Source organism: Onychostruthus taczanowskii, unplaced genomic scaffold (genome assembly GCF_017590055.1).
Source record: "Onychostruthus taczanowskii isolate IOZ18803 unplaced genomic scaffold, ASM1759005v1 scaffold28, whole genome shotgun sequence".
Lineage (NCBI taxonomy): Eukaryota > Metazoa > Chordata > Aves > Passeriformes > Passeridae > Onychostruthus > Onychostruthus taczanowskii.
The window spans coordinates 5,687,099-5,710,967 of record NW_024500128.1 but is presented as its reverse complement, the minus strand read 5'-3'; the positions used below and the strand labels follow the sequence as shown (position 1 = coordinate 5,710,967).

At 36.8% G+C, this 23,869-nt stretch overlaps 1 protein-coding gene across 1 annotated transcript in view; it reads right to left on the bottom strand.

The window, feature by feature from the left end:
- Positions 1-23,727, bottom strand: part of KIF15 (kinesin family member 15) — a 32,608-nt gene extending 8,881 nt beyond the window's left edge. The window contains exons 1-25 of the mRNA XM_041407723.1: positions 23,709-23,727; positions 22,075-22,114; positions 20,718-20,901; positions 19,546-19,622; positions 18,421-18,458; positions 18,199-18,296; positions 17,649-17,828; positions 16,739-16,948; positions 16,515-16,640; positions 15,044-15,166; positions 14,234-14,357; positions 12,474-12,565; positions 11,445-11,654; positions 10,203-10,380; positions 9,651-9,792; positions 7,171-7,312; positions 6,675-6,863; positions 5,682-5,789; positions 4,799-4,904; positions 4,121-4,286; positions 3,091-3,241; positions 2,006-2,091; positions 1,549-1,624; positions 1,196-1,282; positions 118-222 (exon numbers count right to left, since the gene is read on the bottom strand). Coding sequence (XP_041263657.1) covers positions 118-222; positions 1,196-1,282; positions 1,549-1,624; positions 2,006-2,091; positions 3,091-3,241; positions 4,121-4,286; positions 4,799-4,904; positions 5,682-5,789; positions 6,675-6,863; positions 7,171-7,312; positions 9,651-9,792; positions 10,203-10,380; positions 11,445-11,654; positions 12,474-12,565; positions 14,234-14,357; positions 15,044-15,166; positions 16,515-16,640; positions 16,739-16,948; positions 17,649-17,828; positions 18,199-18,296; positions 18,421-18,458; positions 19,546-19,622; positions 20,718-20,901; positions 22,075-22,114; positions 23,709-23,727 — 3,057 coding nt within the window. The remainder of the gene's footprint in view (positions 1-117; positions 223-1,195; positions 1,283-1,548; positions 1,625-2,005; positions 2,092-3,090; positions 3,242-4,120; positions 4,287-4,798; positions 4,905-5,681; positions 5,790-6,674; positions 6,864-7,170; positions 7,313-9,650; positions 9,793-10,202; positions 10,381-11,444; positions 11,655-12,473; positions 12,566-14,233; positions 14,358-15,043; positions 15,167-16,514; positions 16,641-16,738; positions 16,949-17,648; positions 17,829-18,198; positions 18,297-18,420; positions 18,459-19,545; positions 19,623-20,717; positions 20,902-22,074; positions 22,115-23,708) is intronic.
- Between the last annotated feature and the right edge of the window lie 142 nt (positions 23,728-23,869).

The window sequence follows — 23,869 nt, the reverse complement described above, 5'->3', positions numbered from 1 at the left end:
GAAGTTTCCTTCTAAAACACTGTAGCAAGTTATACTGTTTGAAACCCATGGTAAGACATGTCATTGCATCCCATTTCTAAAGAACGATACCATGTCCTTCAAAATGACAGAACATACATTCATATCCTCGAGCTCTCTTGTCAGCCCATCTATGGACTCAGTTTTATGATTAATTGAAGACCTCAGCTCCTGGATCTGTCTCATCAAGTCAGTTACAACTTCCTGCAACATAAAAAAATTAATCTTGATAAAATACATATAAAATCCATATAATGTATAACTGGACTTTTTTGGTATATAATTTGTCCATCCCAAACTTTAATCAGTCAGGTGAAAATGAGTCCTCAGACTGCACATATAAAAAATTTTATAAAAACAGAAAATTTGTTGCTAAATCACTGGCTTTTGTTCTAAGCACTTAAACAAAGAACTAAATAACCTGCAGTGTTCCTTAGAAGATAAGACTGGCCTGCTGATTTAGTCTTAGGCTGTAATGGGTTACTAATAGGAGAACAGAACCTCTATAATTTAAGGGTACATTTGTTTCTAATGGAAAAAGGCATATTCAAAAAACACCACTGCACTGACAATACCAGGTGATTCTGACCCTCTGCATGTCAGGTTTTTGGGTTTATGATGGAAAAAGCAACACTTACCATTGCATAATGCCAGGCAGTAAACACACCGTGTGATTTCTTATGACTGTTTTATAGACAGCACATATGCTTGCACTAGGGGAAACAGCTTTCATACTACAACAGTCTTTACATAAAGAAATGCTTTGATTTTACTAATAAAGATAATGTGACACACAGTCACATTCTTACAACACCTTTCTTACCTTTTCCATCTGCCCATTACAACAGAGCCCTGACTGGAAGGCTTTATTAATCATCTGGGGAATTATGCATTGTTTAGGCATTGAATGTATTGTCCAGTAGACAGTTTTACCTTAATTTTTTTTTTTGCTTAGCCTTCAGTCAACTTGTCTTTTCTCTGAATGCATACCAATTTCCTACCTCCCTACAAACTCTGTGCTAGGAAAAAGTAGGATTTATTTTACCTGTCTATATAACCAGGATTGCCTAAAAGCACAAAATTACTAAGCAGCAGTAAGGAAGGCTCTAGTCTTTCATCTCTACTACAGAACAATTACCCACAAGACTGTGTATCAGTAACAGAAATAAGCCCAAACCTTATCTGTATCATTTGTCTTCTTCAAAGAAGCAATAGTCTCTTCAGCAGCAGCCAGCTCCTGTTCCAACGTCCTCAGTTTTGCTTCCTAGAGGAAATAATATTTGTGAAGTAATGTCTTCACTACCTGTGGTGTATTTTCTAAAGAACCGAGTCATGAAAAAGAAAAGGAAGTAAGTTGTTAACCTTACCTAAAAAATTAACCAGTAGCTTAACAAAACAATATGTAGCCTGAGCACTCTACATTTATTTTGCTGGTAATCAACCTAACAGTCAGTACACCAATAAAATTATTATTAATGCCCAAGAAAAGCCATGAACATACAATTCACGTATTTAAATCTGCTGTTGTACCTGCTGCTCACACTGTGTCACCACTTCTGGAAATGGTTTCTCCACCTGTCCTTTTTCAAGTACTTTCAAGAGCTCTCTGGTAAAAAGAAAAACATGTTTTGATTGTATTTCTCACTAGAAATGTAAGAGAACTTTAACAAGAACAAAGTGATATGAGTTTATTTTATTTGCATTTAATTTTTTTAAGTTCTTCAGTGATCTCCTTTTCAGTGCTATACAAAAGACTAATACTTTAGTTACTACCTTACACTGCTATCAGTGACTGAACTTTATCTTTGACATGAAAAACTATACAATGAAATTACTTTAAATAAAAATGAATTGCTGTTCTCATTTGGATGAAATAAAAAACCCACCTGGAGAAAAACAGCTCTACAAATGGGATTCCCATCTGAATACAACATATAGCACCAGTGAGGTCAGATGAAAATAAACCCCACTGCTAATTAAAACTTACTTTGAATTGTTTTCTTTGTCTTCTTGTAATTGTAATGTTAGTTTTTCATTATGTTCTTTTTCTGTTTTCAGAAGCTGCAAAAGGTTCTAGAATATCAAAATAGATGTTTGCTATAAGAAGTTACAATATAAGATCTCTAAAGCAATCTAAAACAAAATAAAAATCTAAACAAATCCTTAAGATGACTGAAAAAACTCAATCACCCCAGAAAATCTTAATTGGAAACTGGAAGATCTTTAGTTTGTCCTCAAGATGTTCAAAAGTAAACTGTTATTTATATTAAGTAATCAGATCTTTTCACCTGCCATTAATAATAGTTTCATATAGCTATGATGCTCCTCAATATCCAAGGCTATGAAGGGAAAAATTGGAATTTTCAATTGTAGATTAATTTGGGGGCATTTTAAAATTCTGTATTTGTTGAAAATACTGAAGTATACAGAATTTAAACCAATAATATTCAATCTCTCAGCATTCTCTTAAACACTAACAAGGAAAATTGATATCAAACTTGCTGAGCAGGCATCACATACCCTGCAGAAACACAGGCAAAATTATCTGCAAAATCCCTTGAGCAACCTTGCTGCTGTTTTGCAGTCACTGCAGTCTGACAGGCTTTCAAGGACAGTATCAACTAAATTGCAGGACAGTGATCCACCACAAGCCATAGATCATTTTAACAAGATCACATCCACTATGAAAATTTTTAAGAAACTGCTTTGTAAAGATAAAATAATTAGGCTAGTCTTGGCTAGCCCTGAGATAAAAGGTCATCTCAGCATTTCAATGTCAAGATTCTTTTCCAAAGAAGCTTCTTATTCCTTTAGTAATTAACCCATCTCCTTCAGCATTTCCAGAGCAATTTCTTCAGCCTAAAAACTTCTTATTCACGATGCTACTCTGATAGCCTGTGGTTGAAAAATCTTGCTTCTTGCAAGTTTGGAAAAAGAATTTGGGTACATCTTCCAAAGGAAATCGCTAAGAAACTTATTACTACTGTGAAATGTTATTAGTGATACAATAATAGAAAATAGGCAATCTGGGTTCTGTATAATCAAGTCCTTTAGAATCCTTGACTGTCTTACACTCAGCTCAGTTTTCATTGCTTCTGCTTCTTGCTTCTGGTCCTCAAGTTGTTGCTTCAGCTGGTCCGTCTCAAACTTGGCTACCTCCTGCAAATTGTCGTAGTCATCCTGCAGGCTTGCCTTTTCTTCAAGAATCCTTTCATGTTCTAGCCTTCATAAAAAAACCCCAGACCAAATAATCTAATAAGGGTTTGTGTCCTTATAAAAATACTCCAATCAACGGTATTTTAAAATATTCAAATAACTTACAGAGGGAAAGAATACTCTCCAAACAGTATTTCTGCTGACACAGAGTGCACCAATACAACCACAGCATTTAATTTCAGTTCCAGGTTCCTAGTCTTACAATGCCTCACTCAAAAAATTACATTCAGCTAAGACATGACCTGCTATAATCCAAAACGTAGTGAAGTTTTCCAGGAACAAAAATCAAACCCAAAACATAAAACCAAAGCACAACAAAACAAACGAAACAACACAGCAACAAAACCCAACATAACTAAATCACATTAGTAATTAAAAGCCATACTGATGATCATCTCCTTATGATAATGGCAATTATTGCAGACAAGGCAATGAGCTTTTTTGGCTTTGATACTCAAACTTCAGTTATTTTTTGTGATTTCTTTCTGCTTGTAATTTTTAGAGCAGCACCATTTTGTCACCCGCTTCACGTGACCAGACTGACAAACTGTCCACTTAACTTTTGGAGAGCAGCAACTTTATACATATATCCTATTTAATGAGAAAATTATATAGGAAAGCAGAATTAAGGCAGGCACATTTTGTTTTCTTTCTAATAATTCCACCATGTTGCCTGAAAGAAACATGAAAGAACAGAGCAAAAAAACCCCAATCAAACAATCCAAACAACCAAACACCCTCCCCCCAACAAACAAACAAATAAGCAAAGGACAAACACAAACCAACAACTTTGAAGAAAACATGTGAAGTGTAAGTTGACACAAAGGAGAGGATGACTAAATCACTGGATGCATCCAGAAGGCATTTTATCAAACTGCAGACATACCTGACACTGTCCAGCTGGAACTGTACATCCATATGTCTACCAGAAAGCTGACTTATTTCTTTCTCTTGCTTTTCCCTAAAGGCACTATATTCCAATTTTACATCAGACAGCTCCTTGTCTGCAGACTGCAGGACAATGCGCAAGTCATGGACTTCACTTGTTAATACTGTCAAAAAAACCCAAAATAATTTAGGTGTTATTTGGAAAACTGTGCTAGATGTAGGATACGGAATGCTACAGAACCTGCTGGGATCACAAAGCTCTGCATGTTTTCCGTGGAATTAATCGAAAGTCACACACAAAAAGGCTTCATGAATGGAAAAGGTCAACAAAACACTGACTTTAAAGGTGAATCAAAAGCATCCCAGACAATATCACTGTAATTTTCATAGATAATAGGGGTTTAATCCTTTAGTTTTATTTAATATTTTAATTTTAAATACTGTATCTTGTACTTCCTTCACACTCAAAGATGGAACCATTTTGGATATTGTACACTGTGCAAGACTAGGCAAAGATGACACGCAAGTATTAAAGATTGCTTTCTTTATAAAAAAAAAAGAAAATCAAACCAGTATGTGTAACACCCCAAAGAGTTACTCAGCACATGCTATTGTTGATTTAAAATAGTAAACACCCCAAAACTTTTTATAAAATTTTAGTATTGCAAAGACTTACGATCAGCATTGTTTTGACTTTCCTGAAGCTGCTTTTCAAGAGATTTTATCTGTTCAAGGAGCTCCTGGCGCTCTTTACTCCAGTCATTCCTTTCAGATGAAAGAAGCTTAAAAAGAAAAGTAAATTTTTTTAAATAGAAGGAAGTGTAGGAGTGGGTAGGTCACACACTGTAACAATAATATAATGATGTAGTAAAGCATTTAATCAACTGATTATAAACACATTTTTCTTTAAATTCAGTATTTGTTGACTCTGAAATCCCTCAAAGTCCAAGGGAAAAATAATTTATATAACTGAAGACATTATCTTATCTAAAAAGTTCATTTAAAAGGAACCCACAGCTTAGGAGCTGATATCAGAGATATCAGAAGTGAGACTGATCTGGAAAGAATACAGGCCTTATTTCCTTTTCTATGAAACAACCCTACCAATTAAGCAAGGCTTGCAAATATTTGATAGGTAGTTCCAATTGAGATGAATATTTTCAGCATTCCAAAGTTTAAAATTTCCTTGTTACTATAGCTGTTTTCCAGAAATCATGAAGTTGGCCAAACCCAACCACAACAGTGTTTATTTTCTTATATTTAAGTTCAAGCAGGCTTGGATTCACAAGATTTAAAGCAACAAAATCAAACTCAAAACTGCAGTGTTATATTATATGAACCTTCTCTGCTTACTCCACCTCCAGGGGAGTTGGATTAGATGACCTTTAAAGCAAACCAAACCATCCATGATTTTAAATCCTTGTGTTCCTGCACAGCCCTGAGTTATGATGCTATGTAAATTTGTCAAAATGCAAGTAACGTTGCAAGATCTCACCAGACAACACAGCAATATGACTGTATGATGGTTACATGAGTCCTACATTGCATTGTTCTCTCACCTCCTGTATTTGTGCAGAGTGATGCTCCAGTTTATTAATATGCTGCTGGAGTTTCATATTCTTGCTTTCCTCTTCATCGAGCTTTGACTGCATAGTGCTCAGTTGCTCCTGTGACACAACAGACACCCAAAATTAGAGCACCCATCTTGCACGTTTTTTCACATGCCATATGGCAGTCTGTGCTTATTAAATATAGAAAGTCAACAAGTTTCTATTTTTATGACCTGAACCAACAGAAAACAGAACACTCAAAAATCAACTGGTATCTTAAGTAGCTGATTTCTCCTATTTCTAACTTAACTGCCAAAACACAAGAAAATCCATCAGTGAATACAAGGACTGAATCCAATAAATACTTAGCTTTCAGACACATGTTTATCTTGGAAAAATAAGGCTTTAAAAAGAAATTATTCAAAACATACACTAGTTAAACTCCTTACAGGATCTCTGCACTATGGTAAGCATCAAGGAGGGGTTTGGGCTGTTGTGCCAGGGCTTTTCATGCACTGAAGTTAGCTCCAGCTTCTAGAGAGTTGTTCAGATAAATTTCTAGTGTTCTTCTATGTGACAAAGACCTTCCCTGCCCACTAGAAAAGATACAATACAATGTATAATAGTGGCAAGCATTATTTGGCATGTTTCTTCAAATAATGCAGTGTTGTATATTAAGCTTGTGTATTGTTCCAAATGTAGCTGCCAACTTACAAACAGGATTCCTTAGAGACAAGTTATCAGGTGTAAATAGAAAAAAGTATGAACATCCTGCAACAAACTACTTATGATATTCAACCCTCAAATCACTTTCAGTATTTTTGTTGTAAATCCTTTTTCAAGTATGATGTATAGAGAGAACTGTTTAGTGTTAAGTATTAATGAGGGACTTCAATTTCCCATGCAAATCAAAATGCACTTGGTGCAGGGGAGATACTTCACGGCAAAGCCTGCTTTATAATAAATTGCACATACACTTCACTTTTTATTCAGAACATTCACCTGTGCCACTTTGAGCTCCTCAGCCATAGCTTCACATGCTTGTTCACTCATCTCTGTGGGAACTGGCTCTTTTAGAACGTCATCCATCATCTCTTCAGAATACTGAAAAACTTCAACATTATAATCTGGGCTTATTCGCGGCACAAGGCGAGACCTTAGCTGGTAAGCTCTAGTTGGAGTGGTTATGCTCTGTTACAAAGATTACAAAGCAGTCTTTATTTTAACTGTAAAATGAAATTAAAACTTTGTCTAGTATTGTATTTTTTTTGAATTCTATAAGCAGAATAATTAAACTACTATTACTTCTTCAAATTTGTCATCTGATAACAGTAGTAGCCATTCACTTAATACTCCAGAACAAAAAGTAGCCTGTTTGGTTTATATGGAGAACATTCCAAAAAACTAGTTAGGCTAAGGGATCACACAAATGACAGTCTGTACTCTTGCACAACTCAGGAGTAAGTATGTGTGGCCTTAAATAAACTTATTCTCATACCTTAAGGCTTTCTCTATGTAGCTTATGTAGCTGAGAGACCTCTTGGCGCTTGTGTGCTTTGGTTGCCTCCAGAATGTTTTCAAGATGCTGGTTTGCTTTCTGAAGGGATTGGAGCTCTGATTCCAGTTCCATCTGTTTTTTCCTGTTTAGGAAGTATTTTGCTACCGTCAAAACTACTCCATGAGTATGCCTTCCTATCAGTAAGGATACACTGCAGTACTGCCAATGAGCAAACTGCAGCTGAACTTTTACCCAAACACTGAAATGCATTATTTTGAGAAGAAAGCCACTATTGCTGTATTAAAAAGTAAAAAATAATGTATAAAAAATTAAAAAGCTAAGCAGCTTATTTGTGCCTGCATAATGAAGCAAGCAGATGGATAACTAAACATGTCAGAAAAAAAATCCATTACATAGTAAGAAATAAGCTGAGAGCTCTGCAGTCCCTTTTATGAGAAAGTGATATCACCCATACCAATATGGTTTTAAGCTTTAAAAACATTATCCAGTTATAGGAGAAGTCTAAACTGGAGCTTGCCAGGATTAAAGAAAATCCTTTAAAGACTTTTTTTTTTTTTTTTTGGGCAAGTGCTGCTCCGTTAAGATTATTTTGCCCTCTAAGAGTACGTTAGCTAAAATCCAACAGTTGAGCAGAAATTTAGGAATAATTTTCACTAGGTATTTTGCAGAGCTACATGCTGTTACTGTGATAGTTGCCATTACTGTCATAATGGTAGGGTCAAAGTCTATACACAAATGGAAACATCCTATTTAATCTCTTGGCAGTTTAATGAAATAATTTTCCGTCACGCTCTTGGCATCTGCAGCAAAACTTAGGTAACAGAGTAGAAGTTCTGACTGCAATTGGACAGGACAAAAATTAGCATGTATTGTTTTTGTGAAATTGCTATTTTACTCTACTTTTATTCAGTTACAGCATATATTTACCTGTATGTAAAGTTTCAGTTACTCTGAAACTGGAAACAAGTTTAAATTTAGTGAAATTTAGTGACTCCAGAGGCTGAAAAACACACTTCCGTTTGACTGCACTCCACCAAGAAAATGTTGGTAATTGATAATAAAGTGCATACATACTAACAAGAAAGCAAGACAGTCATAAAACATGGAATACATAAAATAGAAATCTATTTAATGGGCAGAAAAATAAGTAATCAATAGATAAAAATATAAATAGACTACTGCAATTAATGATATGGAACAATAGATGGACTGCTGAATTGATAACCTCAGTAGATCATAATACTATTATTTATAAAGTTCACAGGATTTGCTACACAGAAATCTTTGTACAAATTTTGTACAAAAAATGTAAAAATACAGATTTGCACAATTGCCTTAAAAGAGCAAAAAGGATATTAAAAGCTACTTTGTAAAAATAGGGGTGGGGAAGCAAAATTGTTCCTGATGCTTTTAGAATTGCAATTTAATATCACTGAAATCAAGAGAAAGCAACATTGCTAGGTATAGCTAAAAAAAATTTTCAAAAAATCAGGTCCCTTTTGCCTTCCAGGTTTTCATTACATTTGCTGGAAATGTTATTTTTCTTCTATCTGCAGTTACAAGATCTGAATTTTTCAGAAACGGGGTTAATCAAGTGAAGTAATGTATTATTCACAAGCATATGAACACTGAAGGTAGTAGTGAGGCCATTCCCATTATCTTGTGCTGCCCTCTAGGAGAACAATGACAGTAAATTCTTTACTACATTAATAAGGGCAAAATAGAGCCTTACCTCATGTTTATGGATATAATGGATATAAATGTACTACTGACACCATGTCTTGGCTCTGATTTGAATTAAACCTTTGTTCCCATAACAGGTCTCAAGATAACAGTTTTATTGCCTTCATAAAAATCTTTGAAATTGAGATAAAAAATTAACCAACAGGTCAGCCAGAATTTTCTCTTGGGTGCTTGGATTCTACATTTATGTTGACTCAAACTTGCAGACTTTAAGTGATGTTAAAAACTACTGTCACACAAAACCAAACCCCCAAATACCCCTCTCCTCCTCCTATATCCCATCTTCCTGCCAGTGCCTCCACCTGTAATATTTCAATTACTGAAAACATCTGCTCTGGATGGAAACTAAGCCAAACACTCCCAGTGGTGTTAAGCAGGTGACTACCAGAATTAAAGGGTATATCCTTCTCCTGCACGGTGTGAAGCATTTTTCTGCATCTTGCTGTCAAGAATGGCTTTGGAAAAGACAAAGAAACCTGGAGCAGTGCAGACATACTTTCAGATCTAATGATGGCTGCTCCCTAGTCTGGGAATTAGCAAGTTCAACAGGAACATACCCTGTGTGAGCATGCCATTATTCTTAAGCTGGCCCTTTCTTACATACCAAAAGCCTAGTTGGTATAACCAGGATCAGTGTATTAAAAAAATCTATATGAATAATGACTGAAAACCATTTAACATTTAATTACAGATATTTCAATACTGTTTTGTCTCACTTGGTTAGCTCTTTAAATTCTTCGTATTCTTGCTTTGAAGTTGCCAGTTCAGCTTGGGTCTGCAGCAGATGAGCTTTCAGTCTTTCGACAGATGCCAGCGAGTTGCCTTCCACTGACATGGTGGTGGAGTGTAAGCGGTGACCTAAAGAACAAACAGAGACCCTCTGAAATCACACAGCAGCTCAAATACCTAAAGTTTTACTAGAATGAAAGTGTTTGTCAGCTTTTGAACAGCACAGCAGCAATTGAGATTGACAAAAATAGGTACTGGCAGCAGTCCACATGAAAACCAGTAATAATTAGTATTACTGCAGTCTTCATGATAACAAAGGAGCACAAAATGAGATTATAGATGAGCTTTACAAGATGCAAATCAAAATTCCCTATTGCTGGAAGGCCAACATGAATACAGTAAAGTGAAATTGTTTTATCAGTCTTCAGATACCACTTTGAGGAAGGCAAAAATACATCAAGACAGACATTTTGAACAATGCTGCACACAGCAGAAACACAATAAGCACATTTATCTGGAAAACATTAGCCTATTTTTACCTTTAGTATTTTTCTCTGTAGCTGAAGCTTCCAAAAAAGCTTTTTCTAGCTCTGCAATGGTCTGAGCATCAATTTCTTGGGCCTTTTTAACTGATTGTAAAGAACGAAGCTTTTTATTTTCCTCTCTGAGATTATGGTTCTCCATGGCGTACTTTGCAATTCGTGGGTGTTGTTCCATCTGTGGTAATCAATATTTTATTCAATAGTTTTTATTTTCCAGACAATGCTAAAGCTATCTAGCTGTTACTCTACTACCTTTAATAAGGATTAAACTGTTACAGAAAAGGAAAAGAGGACTTCCCCACAGAGGTTAAAAGTACTCAGTTTTTCTTTGGTTAATTTTCTTACTGCCTTGGAATCTACTCTCAAGACAGTGAGTTTACATCTTATGTGTTTATTCTTTTACTGGTGATAAAGCAGCAGGATGCTTTTATGCTGCTCTCGATACTTTTCCATTTTCACTTTAAACTTTGGCTTTTTCAACGCCATAGTAATGGCATCTTCCTTGCAAGCCATTGGAATGTTTTTGTAGTCAATAAAAGACTGTCCTGAACTTTGTTTCTTTTCCTCCTCCCTTTCCTTTGAAGCTCAATTATGAGCTACAGATTTATGCTACTCTATCAAGACATTTACTTCTTTTCTCTCCTTGTGCTTGGAGGAAATTGTTTTTCAAGAATTTGCCTTCTCTCTTGGGTTTCCTTTTTCTTCAAAACTGCCTCACAAATGATACCACACCCACCAGACACCTGATTAACCCAAAGATGTTCTTCAAACAGCTCCAGGACCACATCCCCCTTTATATGTCTACCTGGCATGTGTATTAGCTTTTGAAACCCATGGCATTATTGCCATCCTGCTGTCTTTCCCTTTCAACTGATGCCAAAGAGCTGAAGTCTGCCATGTGAATGAGGATATGTGATTTGGAGACTTCCTTGAGTGGCTGAAAAGAAACTTGGTCCTCTGCCTAACCCAGATCAGGTGGTCTGTGACAAGCTCCCACCACAACATCACTCTTACTAAACTCTCCTCTTAGGCAAACTCAAACTCTAAACCCAGCCATTGTCCCTTCCATAGGGAAGCCCCATGTGTTTGAGATGCTTCTATAAGGGAACCCAACACCCATCCTCCGCCTTTCTGCTTGACCTTCTTAAAAATCCCCTATTCGCCCATCACAGGACTACAACACCTGAGCTATCTCACCAAAAAAAACTGTTCCAGAAAAGAAAAAAACAAAGACTTTACCTGTTCTCTGAGTATCTGCACTTCCTCCCTCAAGTCACTGAGGAGATCATCTTGCTCTTTTGGCAATAACATTCCACCAGCTTCTTTATGTAACCTCTCCAAGCGAACAATATGGTGTTCCCGGAATTTAACTATCATTTTATTGGACTGAACAAATTTTTCCTTCTTGGCACACAGGTCTTCTAGCTGAGCCACTTTTTCTAATAAATTCTTAGAAAGTACATAGACAGATTAGTGAATTTTTAAGGTGCACATCTTACATACATATGCACAGGCAGATAAATCATGCAAAATCTCAGTTAACAGTAATTTTGTGAATACACAGACTATCATTTTTAGCAGATTTGTAGAGAGCAACAGTTCACACCAATAACCAAAATTACACAACATATTGCAAAAATTGTACTTAGAAACTCCAATATCATCTAGTAGAGTAAGTATTCCGTTAAGCACCTCAGATGCACATCACTAGAGTGCCTGTTTCAGTTCATTTTCTTTAGGAAAAAAAATCCATTTTGGCTGTTTCAGTACTATACCATGACCAAAGAACAATAAAATGAGAAAGACTGGGATGTTTGCTTCAAAAAACACATCGTTGGTTAAAACACTCAAAATTCACTAAAACAGAAGCTTGTTCTGTTCAATTTTTTTAAATTAGAAAACCCCAATAAAGCCCCCACCCCTTAAAATTAAATATACTATCAAAGTTATCCTATGGCTTGTCAGAATTTGAACGACACACTAGAAACATAGAATTATTTCAGCTGGAAAAGACTTTTAAGATCATCAGATCCAATCATTAATCCACCACTGCCAAGTCCACTACTAACCCATTGTCCTTAAGCACTGTAGATGTTACCTTAAATGTCATTTGACTAAGTTCCCTTGTTACCAAACCTTGTTATCTTTGGACAGAGTATTTTTATTCAAAATCAAGGAAAATCATTAAGAGAGTCAGCTTCACTATGCTCACTGGTCTCTCACCAGAAAGTACACTGAATGCACTTAAAAATATCAGTGTTTTCTTACCTTCTTTTCACCTTCTGATTTCTCCCAGAACAACATTGCTTCAAGAAAGTTGTTCATGTAATTTATGTTGTTCTTCCCTTTTTTAACAGCATCTGTAGGGGAAGTCAAAGAAACAAATGCCATATTTATTAAAATACCACGTAGACAGGTTTTTCTACATTTATAACATGACAATTGTGTAAATTCTAATAAATTCTTTAAACAGTGTAATTCTTCCACAAAGATCATATGCCGTACCCAGAGCACACTGTTTTAAACAGTCATTCCGAGTCACCTGCAAGTGCTGATAAAGAACAGAGCTAATTTACATAACTGTATAATTAACAAAGTTGTTCAAGCATTAAACAGCCTTGCAATGGACTTTGGACTTTAATAAAAGTAAAAGAATCAGTCTGTTCAGCTAAGCATATCTGTAAAATGCAAAATCCCTCTGAAATTAATTTGATAACACTGAGCCATTATTAGTACAGTGTGTACATATTAAAAGTGGACTGACTGGTTTATGAGAAGGAAGTTTAGGAAAATAAGCTTGAATTATGTGGACAATTAGTGGCTTAATCTGGAAGGAAAGTGTCCACACAAGGGATTAAGAGGGTTTAATAATCCACTTAGAAATTAATTCAAAATAGCATGTCTGAATATTCTAATACAAGTCTACTTATTTATGGAGTACTAATCACCATAGTATCTAGGTGCATGATAGCTACATGATTGTGATTTAATATATTTCAAAATGCCTTCATGTTTCTGAAGCACATAGAAAGCAGATTTTGTATTTCTGTGATTGAGTATTACAAACATAATTTAACTGCACAGAACACAGCTGCGATATATTAGGTTCTTCTCAAAACTCCTCCTGAGTGTTTAGCCATCATCACTTGTTTTCCCTCAGAACTCTATCATGGGTCTAAACATTGAGCCCTCTGGCAATATTCATATATTTATGAACCATGATTTAGTGTCCTACCTCACCTCTGACTTGTTTTTACTGGTTGAACATGTATCCTAACACAGAAGTACTTTTTCCTTAGGAAAACTCAAGCCCAGATGCTTTACATTAGACAAGGCTTCCTAACTTCTGTCATAACTTCTCCTGCTGTATCTTCTATTTCTTGGCAAGGTCAAGAAAGAGTTGACTCATAAAAACAGTAAGAGTTACAAGACAAAGTTTAAGACTTTGCAATCAAACATCATCAAGCAGCGCATTTCAGTCAGAAACATACTGGGAAGCTCTGCTGAGATTTGTATTGCAGATAAAATGGCCTAGTGGGAAGCTTATGGAAGATTACTTAAAAACTCTATTCCACCTTATATTGAAATCAAATGTCAGTTGAAAGTAAGCATCCCTCCTAGGTTCTTCTGGAAGGGGCAAAAAATGGGAAAAATGGAAGAAAATCCTGCCCCGAGCTTAAAAAGAATGCAACATTTTGCCTTCCCTCTGACAAATATACAACGAATCACATGCAAACTTTTGGTTACTTAAAGGATTAGGCAGAATGTATCTTAAGAAGTAGAAGAATATCTAGGTACCATATAATAAAGTCATAGACCAGTACCCAAACTTATGAGGAAGAAAATAAAGCCACATTAACAATTTCTGCAAGGTAGCAGATACAAGTAAAGGAAATAGGATCCATAAGCAAAATATGACCCCTGTATGTCAGTCCCTACAAAGACATTAATTGTTCACAAACTTAATGAAGGTCCCCAACCTTCTGGGTTACAGAAGTAGCAAGTTCTCCCTCACTTCCAACTCTTACCTTGTGATACAGAAATACTGCACGCAGATGGCACTGAAGTAAGTTTAGCAAGCTGCTCTTTCAAGTTCTTGACCTCAGCTTGCAGCTGGTTTACATTTCCTTGTGTATCTTCATTTACTACAGCCTTTTATAAATAGGAGAAAATTAGGAAAAGGTATAAATAAAAATCTTACATGATAAAGAGAAAACTCAAAGAATGCAAATCAGTAAAATTACTGAGAACTCCTTCCATCATAGAAAAGGAAGAATTCCTCAAAAAAGCAAAGTTCCATTCACTGAGAAATCAGCAAGTTGCACTTCAGATGGAATTAGATGTTAAAAAATGTAATGATTTTGCAGAATTTTGTCTGGACCTGTTTCAGCAACAAAGCAGTATACATCAGAGAGAGTTTCAGCTAAATCACAGCATGCATTTAAATACTCACTCATAAAAAATGACATTTTGGTCACTAGAATTAATACAGAACAAGTGAAGAGAAACAACATTGAATCAGAACATTTCTTTGTCAATTTGCATTTTTGGTATAGATTTACTTTTCTAATGAAGTGCTCAGGGAGCAAGCAATGAATACGTGCTGTTAGCAGCCACTACTTAGTGTCCAGCTGTTGTCCTTTATTCCTAACCAAAAGCAAACAAGCCCTTTTCAAAACCAGCTTGTCTTAAAAAAATCCCACAAAGCAAATTAATGTTTTCAAATAAGCAAAATTAAGTAAAATTAATCAAAGCACTGGAAGCTACCTTGCTTGCAGACATGTTGTTAAATGACAAGTGTCTGTTGCTACAATAAAGACATTAAGTAACTTTCTTACCTTGTTTTTAATCAACTTTGCTCTCTGAGCAAAATTAAGAGTGGACAGTGTTTCACCAAAACATTTGGATCCTGGGTGAACATTTGCAATTATACACGTTTTTGCATTACCACCAAGAGAATCCTATTTAAAAACATGGAAGTTAAGTTTTATTTGCATGTTTTTGGTGACAATAGGAAGCCATCACCTAAAAGATACTGTGTATCATTTGGAACAAATTGCAGAAATAATTTTGTTTAACAAATATCTACATAGAAGGTAAGTTTCTCAAATTTTATTTCAAATGCGGGTATAAAGGATGTTACCTTAAATAAAGACTTAATATGGTCTGGGTTTTGAAGCCCCAAATAGAGATACTTTATTCACCTGAACAGCAGGGAGAGGAAAAAATTCTAAACAGCTGCAAAAATAATTTTGGTAATTAGCATATTAGTGGTAACGCTACTTTCAACATCATCAGTTCGTTGTTCCAACCTATCTTCCTTCTGCTTGCAACTATCAAACAAAATCACAAACCAACAGATTCTTGACCAAGGATATAAAAGGATCATCTCCCTTTTACATGCACAGCATTTCTGGGCTGTTAAACAAGTAGCTCTCAAATCTCAAGAGAAGGCAGCATTTATATCTAAAGACTAAAAGTCTGCCACTACAGAATAGTCCACAAGCCTTGATGGCATTCTTGCTCTGTAGCAGTGAAGCTCATGTTTCTGGGCTTCTTTGCTACTGCACCTCAAAAAAACAAAAACTACTTAAAGTAACAGCTCACAAAGTTGTTATTCTCTTCCATTTTTTTGGTATTTTGGGTTGCATTGGAAGAACCTAATTCCTCAGTTTCATCAATCTACACAGAACTGGGATGGAACACTGAGAAATTTTGCTGTGATCACAATACTGTGTTGTAATACAGATACTATATTATAATACAAAAATATACTGCAGCCATTCACGTACACTTCACAGAATTTTGGTGAGTGCTGACATCCAACAAATCTTTGACTGCTTAGATCTTTGTTTTGTCCTCATTTTGAAAGCACATGAAAAGAGCCTATAAGCTGTCAGGTAGGAGACTAAATTTAACTGATCTTTAACACCAGACCAAACCTAAGCACATATAAGCTAATTCTGGAAATCACAGCAAATGTTTCAACACATCTCTAAATATTACACTTTGATACACATTATTTCCCAAATTACAAGGATGCAAAAGTGGCTTTTTTTAAAAATTAAAACTTCCAAATATGTATGTAGTACTAGCTTATGAGAATAAATAGATTTGTCTTCAGTTAACAGCAATAGATTGATCAGAAATCTGTCTAGGCTAAAAAGATAATTTTCAATCTTTTTTCCACTTGCCCAATATTGAAACAACTTTAATGCACTGGAGTTCAGCTTTTAATAGTTAAAAAGCCCAATGAGATATATTTTTCTACATCCCAGGTAGCAGATAAATCCAGAGGATATACATTACCCGTAGCAGAAAAGTGAGCTTGGAATCCCGGTAGCAAATGTGTCTCTGTTTGCCATTGCCCACATCAACAAGTGCTGTGATTACTTGGGCCAGGCAGCTTAGTGATCGATTGATGTTGCCTGCTTCCTAAAAAAGAGGAGGGAACAAGAGTGAATGGATTTGGTGGAAGGAACAGGGCGCTGCATCTGAAAGGAGAAAGATGCCACAGGTACTACAGAACTAACCTTTAACCTCAGTCCTTCTGTATGGGTGTCTTTCTGTCTCTCAGATCCTGCCAAGTCAACCAGGTTGAGCAGGGAAGACCGAATGTTAACAACCTCGTTGTTTTTCTCCATGGATTCCACTGTGATAGTGAAAACTGCGTGGGATCTGGAGGATTCTCTGTTCATGGAGGTCGATGCTACTCGACGGTTTCTCCAGCCCATAGTTAATACCTAAGCATGAAAAAGACATCACAATTTCAACTGTGTCAGACTGTACTTCACATACAGGTGACATAAGCAGCCATAAGCACAATTCCATGCAACAGCTCCTAAAAATCTCAAGGACAAGGACTTTTTTACTGTTTTCCAACATAAGTATTTTAAAAGCAAAAAAGATACAGCTACAGTCAAGCTTAGTAGCAGAACTTGTTAAAATATTCACTTCTTCTCTCCAAAAGTGCCACTGCTGTTTGAAAGCATAACATACCCCATACTGGGGTACGTTAGCAGTACACACAATAATAATTTAAAAAAATTGAAGTCACACAAGTACTATCTTTATGTGTACCATTCACGGAGAAATAAACCTGACAATTCTGGAACACATGGAGCCTACTTAGCAGGAAATGCAGTTTTCTTTGGCTATTTCAGAGATGTGTAGGGCAAGCATTGGGGAAAAATTACTGTAATTGCCATTCAGATATTCCAAACTCTAAAACCTTTTTGATTTCTTACAGATATGGGATAGTCAGGAAGCATTGACTAAAACCAGCTTTTTTTTCCCTGTGTTTTGAAGTAGGGAGATAGTGGGGGGAGAAAGCATTACAGAAAAAAAAAAAAAAAAGTAAAAAAATGTGCTTTAATCCAAGAGGAATATTTCCCATGTAAGATTTAAGATGAATAGTCCAGCATTAAAAAGTGCAAAAAATACCTGGTATGCTTCAGCAGCAGATGACACCACCTGTTCAACAGCACCATCAACAAAGACTCCCTTCTTGATGTGTTCTCTGAGAAAGAGTCCAGCTGAAGCAGAATCTAGCAAGTCAAATATCTGTTCATTGTAGATTTCAATAAATGAGCATTTGCAGAGAAAACTCTTTCCACTGCCAGCCTGAAAAGCACAGTAATTTACACTATAAACAGATTGGTTTTATTCAGTCTGTCATTGTATGGCAGCAAGTCTCTTTTCACATGCATCTAAAGCTATTAGATTGCATATATATTCTGCACACTACACGTTCCTGATGCCCTGGTGACAACCAACATCCAGAAACCTAGATGCATTTCTAGACTCAAAATACAAGCACACTTGCGTCTGAAGAAACTGTACAATAGAGGTAGAGGACTTGAGGCAAGCATTTCTCATTAGCACATTTGAGGCAATAATCTTGGTAACTTAATGGCTGCACACACAGTTTACCAACCCTAGCTAATGTTTACTGTGAGACATTACTGCAATAGCAATTATAAAGTAAATGTACCTTTTCCTTTTCCCGCTCAATTAGAAAAAATAAGTATTCAAAGCTCCGTGGAATGACACCTCTCAGACTGTGAGTGAAATTATCAGAATCAGATGGTCCTAAAGAGATTTTTTAATTAAAAAAATTAATTACTACTCAAGAGTAGTGATTGACATGAGGAATACATCTCAAGACAAAAAAAAATTAAGGAAACACTGAAAGATTAATCTGTCATGCTCTTACCCATCATAGTAAAAGTTTTTCCTGACCCAGTCTGGCCACTAAAAAGAAAGAAAGAAAAAAAGTGAGATTAAACTTTATTCTGAATTTTTATTCATCTTAATCTTTTAAGGAGAAGTCAAAGCTTAAAACAAGCAAACAATTTTCTAAACTGAAGACAAGGATAGAGAAACAAGCTGAGAAATCAGTCAGCTAAAAAGGTATAAAACAGAACAGCAAATTTTACCAAGAAATCCCATTAGATAAATCCCATTTTGTCTCCCCTACCCCCCACCATTTCCTTCCTCATTTCTGTTGGAAAGGGTAGTTAGCATTAAAATGAAGGTTTTCAAATATATATATATAAAACTAATTTTTGGGTCAATCTTTAGAGTTTTATGTCACTCAGGATATATTTAGATATAAGGATATATATGACTTAAAAGTATTTTTTTCTTTTATAGTTTTTTTTTTCTAATGTAGTTATTAATCATGCTAAAGAAACATCAGGGCAATTTCATTTTTCCACATTTGTATATTGTAACAAAGTGGACTTCATAGTTTTGCAAAAGCTGTGCTACATTAAAAACCCCCCAGTAAGGTTTTGATTAAGCCAGCATTTTCTAACCAAAGTACTTCCTCAGTTTTCAAAATGAAAAAATATTAAGTTAATATAACTATATTCATACTACTAGTCATGGATATATTTCTACCTTAAAAATATTCTAAAAGTAAAAATTATCATTCATGAGTTTTCCCACAGGCAGCCAAGAGTCACTGAAGAGTTGAGCTGACCAAATGTCAAGTTAAAACAATTTTCATTCCATTTTACTAAAAAGCACTAGCTTTCTCTTTAACAGTGCAATGAAGCTCCCACTTTTTAAGTAAAGAATAGTAAGACTGAAATGAGTTTACATCAGCACTATTAGCCTTAAGTTAAAAGCATGACACCTACATACAGATGGGCAAGGAGTACCATCCAATACTGCAAGAACATTGCTTATGCTATGCTGCAGTAAGGAAGCACTTTTAAAGTTTACTGTACATCAGGCAGGCTCTGGCTCTTGAAACCCCAACTGCTTATGAGCACGATCTCCTTAAATGTCACCATTGCTAGGAAATGACTGTAATTGCTACGAAATCACTTACTATGCAAAGATGGTTCCATTGTAGCCATTCATACAAGATTCAACAATGTTTTTAGCCACACTTGAGAACACAGACTCCTGGGGATAAGGGAAAGAGAAAGCACTTGGCACTACCTGTTTAAGAACCTGTTGTATCAGTGTTTCCTATGCCATAACTTTATAGAATATAATAGATGCATTTCTTAAGGTTAGACATGTACCATGAGCCCTGGAATTCTCACAGCAAAATGATACATCCTAAGTCTTTGTGACATAAATCACTCTCTCTGAAAAAATTGTATTCCTTGATAAACTCAAAGAGACATAATAAAATTCAGCATCATAGTAACAGCTTCCAAATACATAATAATAATTTTGATCCAGTGGTTTTGATTATGTTACACCATTTATACCATCAGTAGGCCAGGTGCCTGTGACACTTATAAAATCTAGCTTTCAACATTTGCCACTGCACAACTTAGTCTCATCTGTCTTCACCATTTTTCTCTTAGATCTGCAAGAAGAGCCTAGCTACAAATAATAGCCTAGAGCAGGTGAGGTTTTTGGGAGGTTTTGTTTTGTTTGTTTTTTTAACAGAATTTAAATGGAATTGGGAGTCCTAGAACAATTAAAATTACGTTCAGAATGTCAATCACCATATTATAGAAATTAAATTGAAGGACTTTCTTTCCAGTATTACTTGTCCCAGGTGAGCATTTAAAAGGCAAAAGTAGAAGAAGGAAATAGAGTAAATAGAATATAAACTCTGAAGTTCCTTAAATACAAACGTGCAGGGCCAGGAGCTGAACTTGATGAGTCCCTTCCAACTCAACATATTCTGTGATTCTGTGAAATCACATCTTAATATCAGCTACTGATTGCCAGTTATTTTTATACATTTGTCGCAATAGGCAGATTTATTTTCTATGGTGTTACCATAATGTTTACAAACAAAATCTTCAATTTTAATTCAAACTCCAATTACAGAAATTAACAGCTAAAAAAAAAAAGCCACATCAAAACTGTTAAGAGAGCAAAATTTAGTGCAGCATTCTGTACTATAAGAATGTATTTCCAGTCTGACCACTGCAAAAAATTAGACCTAATGCACTACATCTTTAGAAATGCTTTGCACAGTAGTTGCCAAAACTTGGGTGAAAATAGCAGTAGTTATGAGATTCTGGAAATGATTACCTGTGTTGTTTGCATATTTGCAACGCAATCAAAAGTGAAGATCTTAGGCTCAGGCTTTGAGTGCAGGCGGATGGTATTTGATGAAAGCACAGATAAACACAGGCCATGTTCTCCATCGGTTAATGCAGCGCTCTCTGAAGGGGGACGCACCCGTACGAAAACTTTGATAGCATCACCTTCAACACTAAATAAAAGTTTATGCATTAGATGGCTGCCAAATTGATCGGCTGCCTGATAAAATTAAATTGTAACAATCAGATGAAGCATATGAAGTCTTACAAAGGTCTGTCAGAAAATCATACTACTTGTAGATGAAATCAATAGAGGTAAAAAAGTGGCAGATTTGAAAAACAAAGAACATGCAGTTACATGTCACTCACTGCTGTGGCACCTAGCTTTAGCTCTAAAAGAACACATTGCACAGCGAACATGAGATACCCTTCTTATTCCTGGAAGCTTTAATGGACCAATGGATCAGATAATGCTACAGTCCAGCAAAAAAGTTGTTAGCATTTTTCTTTGGTGCTCACAAGAAGGGGAAAAAGAATCAATTATTGATCAAAGAATCAAATCAACATAGCAAGTTCCTGCATCTAAAACATCCCTAACCAATTTCATCACATTTATCAGCTTCGATAAGTATGACTTACATTAAGGCTCTGAAGAGTTCTGCCATAAATACCAATACACCCATAAAATATTAAAGAATTAGATTCTTACATGAAGTGGTGGCAAACTTGGATTTACTTTACTTCCCGCTTCTTTTCCAAAAGTTTTAGCAGGAGGGTGTTGTAACTGCTATTTTTACTTTTGGTAACAAGAGAGAAGAACAGTTTTAAAACTGGGGAAGGGTCTTCATGAATGAAATGTGCAGTTGGGTAGTGGAGAGGAAAGGGCTGAGAACATAGGCAGCAAGTGAGAAAAATCCAGTATAAGGTTTTCCCTAAGACACACCAAATTAATTTGCCAAATGTGCTTTCATTATTCTGAGCCTTGGCATGGTTTCCACTAAAGGAAAGTGGGCTTTTTGGTTTTTGTTTTAGGGCTTCCTCACAAGACTGAAGTTCCTAGTGGGATATTTCTTCATATAAACTCTATAGAGTCCAGCTGCAGAATTAGTGGAAAAATGAAAATTTATTGCATGGCAGCATTCCAAGAGGAACCCAACATGTCGGCGTAACAGTTTCATTATGAATACTTTTTTTTTTTTAAGCCTCTATGGTTATTAGGAGAGAAAGGCAGCAATCTTAGGCAGGTAAAGATTGAAAGAAAAAACTTTATCTCACAAAGTTATGCTAGGTTTTGTTTCTGTGCAATATGATTAATAATATATGGGAGCTGGCCAATATTATTTTACCTAGATGTGTTCAGCAAAGATATTGAAGAGTCACCCAGATCTCCTATAAAAGAAAGAAAGACACAAAAATTTAAACAAAATTACCGCTCAAAACTCCTGACTTAAATAAAAAATACTGTAAGCAGTACAGAGGGAAATAAATAGAGAGCCTTATAAATACGTGTTTTGTGCATGAACAAAACTGCATGAAAATATTTGGTAATTATCTTCCTTTAGCAGAAAGATTTCAGTTTGTTGCAGAGGAAGAGAAAGCTCCAGTCCTTTAATGTGGACGTGTGCACTCTTATCAATGTGTCATTTGTTTAGTCTGGCAAGAAGGCTCTGGCAGACCTTCATCTATCTACACGCTACAACTGCCTGGAAGGGGGTTGGGGTCAGACTCTTCTCCCAGGTGACACGACCAAGGACACAGCCTCAAGCTATGCCAGAGGAGGTTCAGGTTGGACATCAGGAGGAATGTGTTCACTGAAAGGCTGATTAGACTTTGGAATGGGCTGGCCAGGGAGGTACTGGAGTCACCATGCCTGGAGGTGTCTTGAATGGCACTCAGTGCCATGGCCTGGCTGACAAGGTGTTGGTCAGTCATAGGTTGGACTCCGTGATCTCAGAGGTCTTTTCCAACCTCACTGATTCTGTGAGCGAGGCTCATTTTGCACAGCTTCAGATTTCAAGGAGACAGCACATATTACCCCACAGCTAGATAAAGTGACTTATTTTTTACTTAATCTGACATCAAAGTACATAATATAGTCAAAACATTAACTAACAAAACGAACAAAATTGTGTTTAGAAAATAAGCAAAATAACAATGAAAGACAATGCCTCAAAATATTCTAATAACAAAGTATTTATGAAATCTCTATAAGCACACAGGTTTTTTTTTGTAAGAGGATCACCTTTAATAGCAGAATGAACAATGATGTGCAAAGATGCCTACCTTCTCTTTGACGTTCATACTACCTAAATATCCTGCTGCTGCATGAGCTTTTTACGTGCTGTTTTGAATTACTCAACATCTGAGAAATATTTTAGCTTCTAATTAAGTAATTTATTCTTCAATTGCACAAGTTATCAAGGAAATCAGACCGATAGGTACTTGCACAACCCTGGGAATAGCCTGAAATTGTGTCAAGGGAGGTTTGGGCTGGTTATTAGAAAAAGGCTCTTCCCCAGAGGGTGGCTGGGCACTGGAACAGGCCCCCCAGGGAAGTGGGTACAGCACCGAGCCTGACAGAGCTCAAGAAGCGTTTGGACAATGCTCTCGGGCACAGGGTGTGATTGTTGGGGATGGTGCTGTGCAGGGCCAGGAGTTGGACTCGACGATCCCGAGTCTCTTCGGACCCAGCTTATTCTGTAATTCTGGGAAAGGGCCGACTTCCAGGTACCCCGACACCACCGGGGCAGCGCTCTGCCCGCGGGCACGGCAGGATGGAACCCCCTGGAGCACCCATCCCCAGGGCACCGAGCCCCTCCGCGCCCGGCCCCACTGGCTCTCCCACGCGGGTGATGCCTCTCCAGGGCACGGGACAGCGCGGCTCTCCCGGGCAGAGCCGTCCCGCAGTCCCCCAGTCACCCCCCCTGCTCCCCGAACCGCGGGCACGTCCCCAAGCCCCTTCCCGGCCGTTCCCACTCACCTCTCTCGCCAGGAGCCATGATCACTCCAACCCCAGCGACTCCCGCCCGCCCGCCCGCCACCCCAAAATGGCGGCACCTTCGAATTTGGCGCTCAGCGGCGCGGCCCCGCCCCCTGCCCGAGGCCAGCGCCGGCGCCGCCATTTCGCCCGGCGCGCGCGGG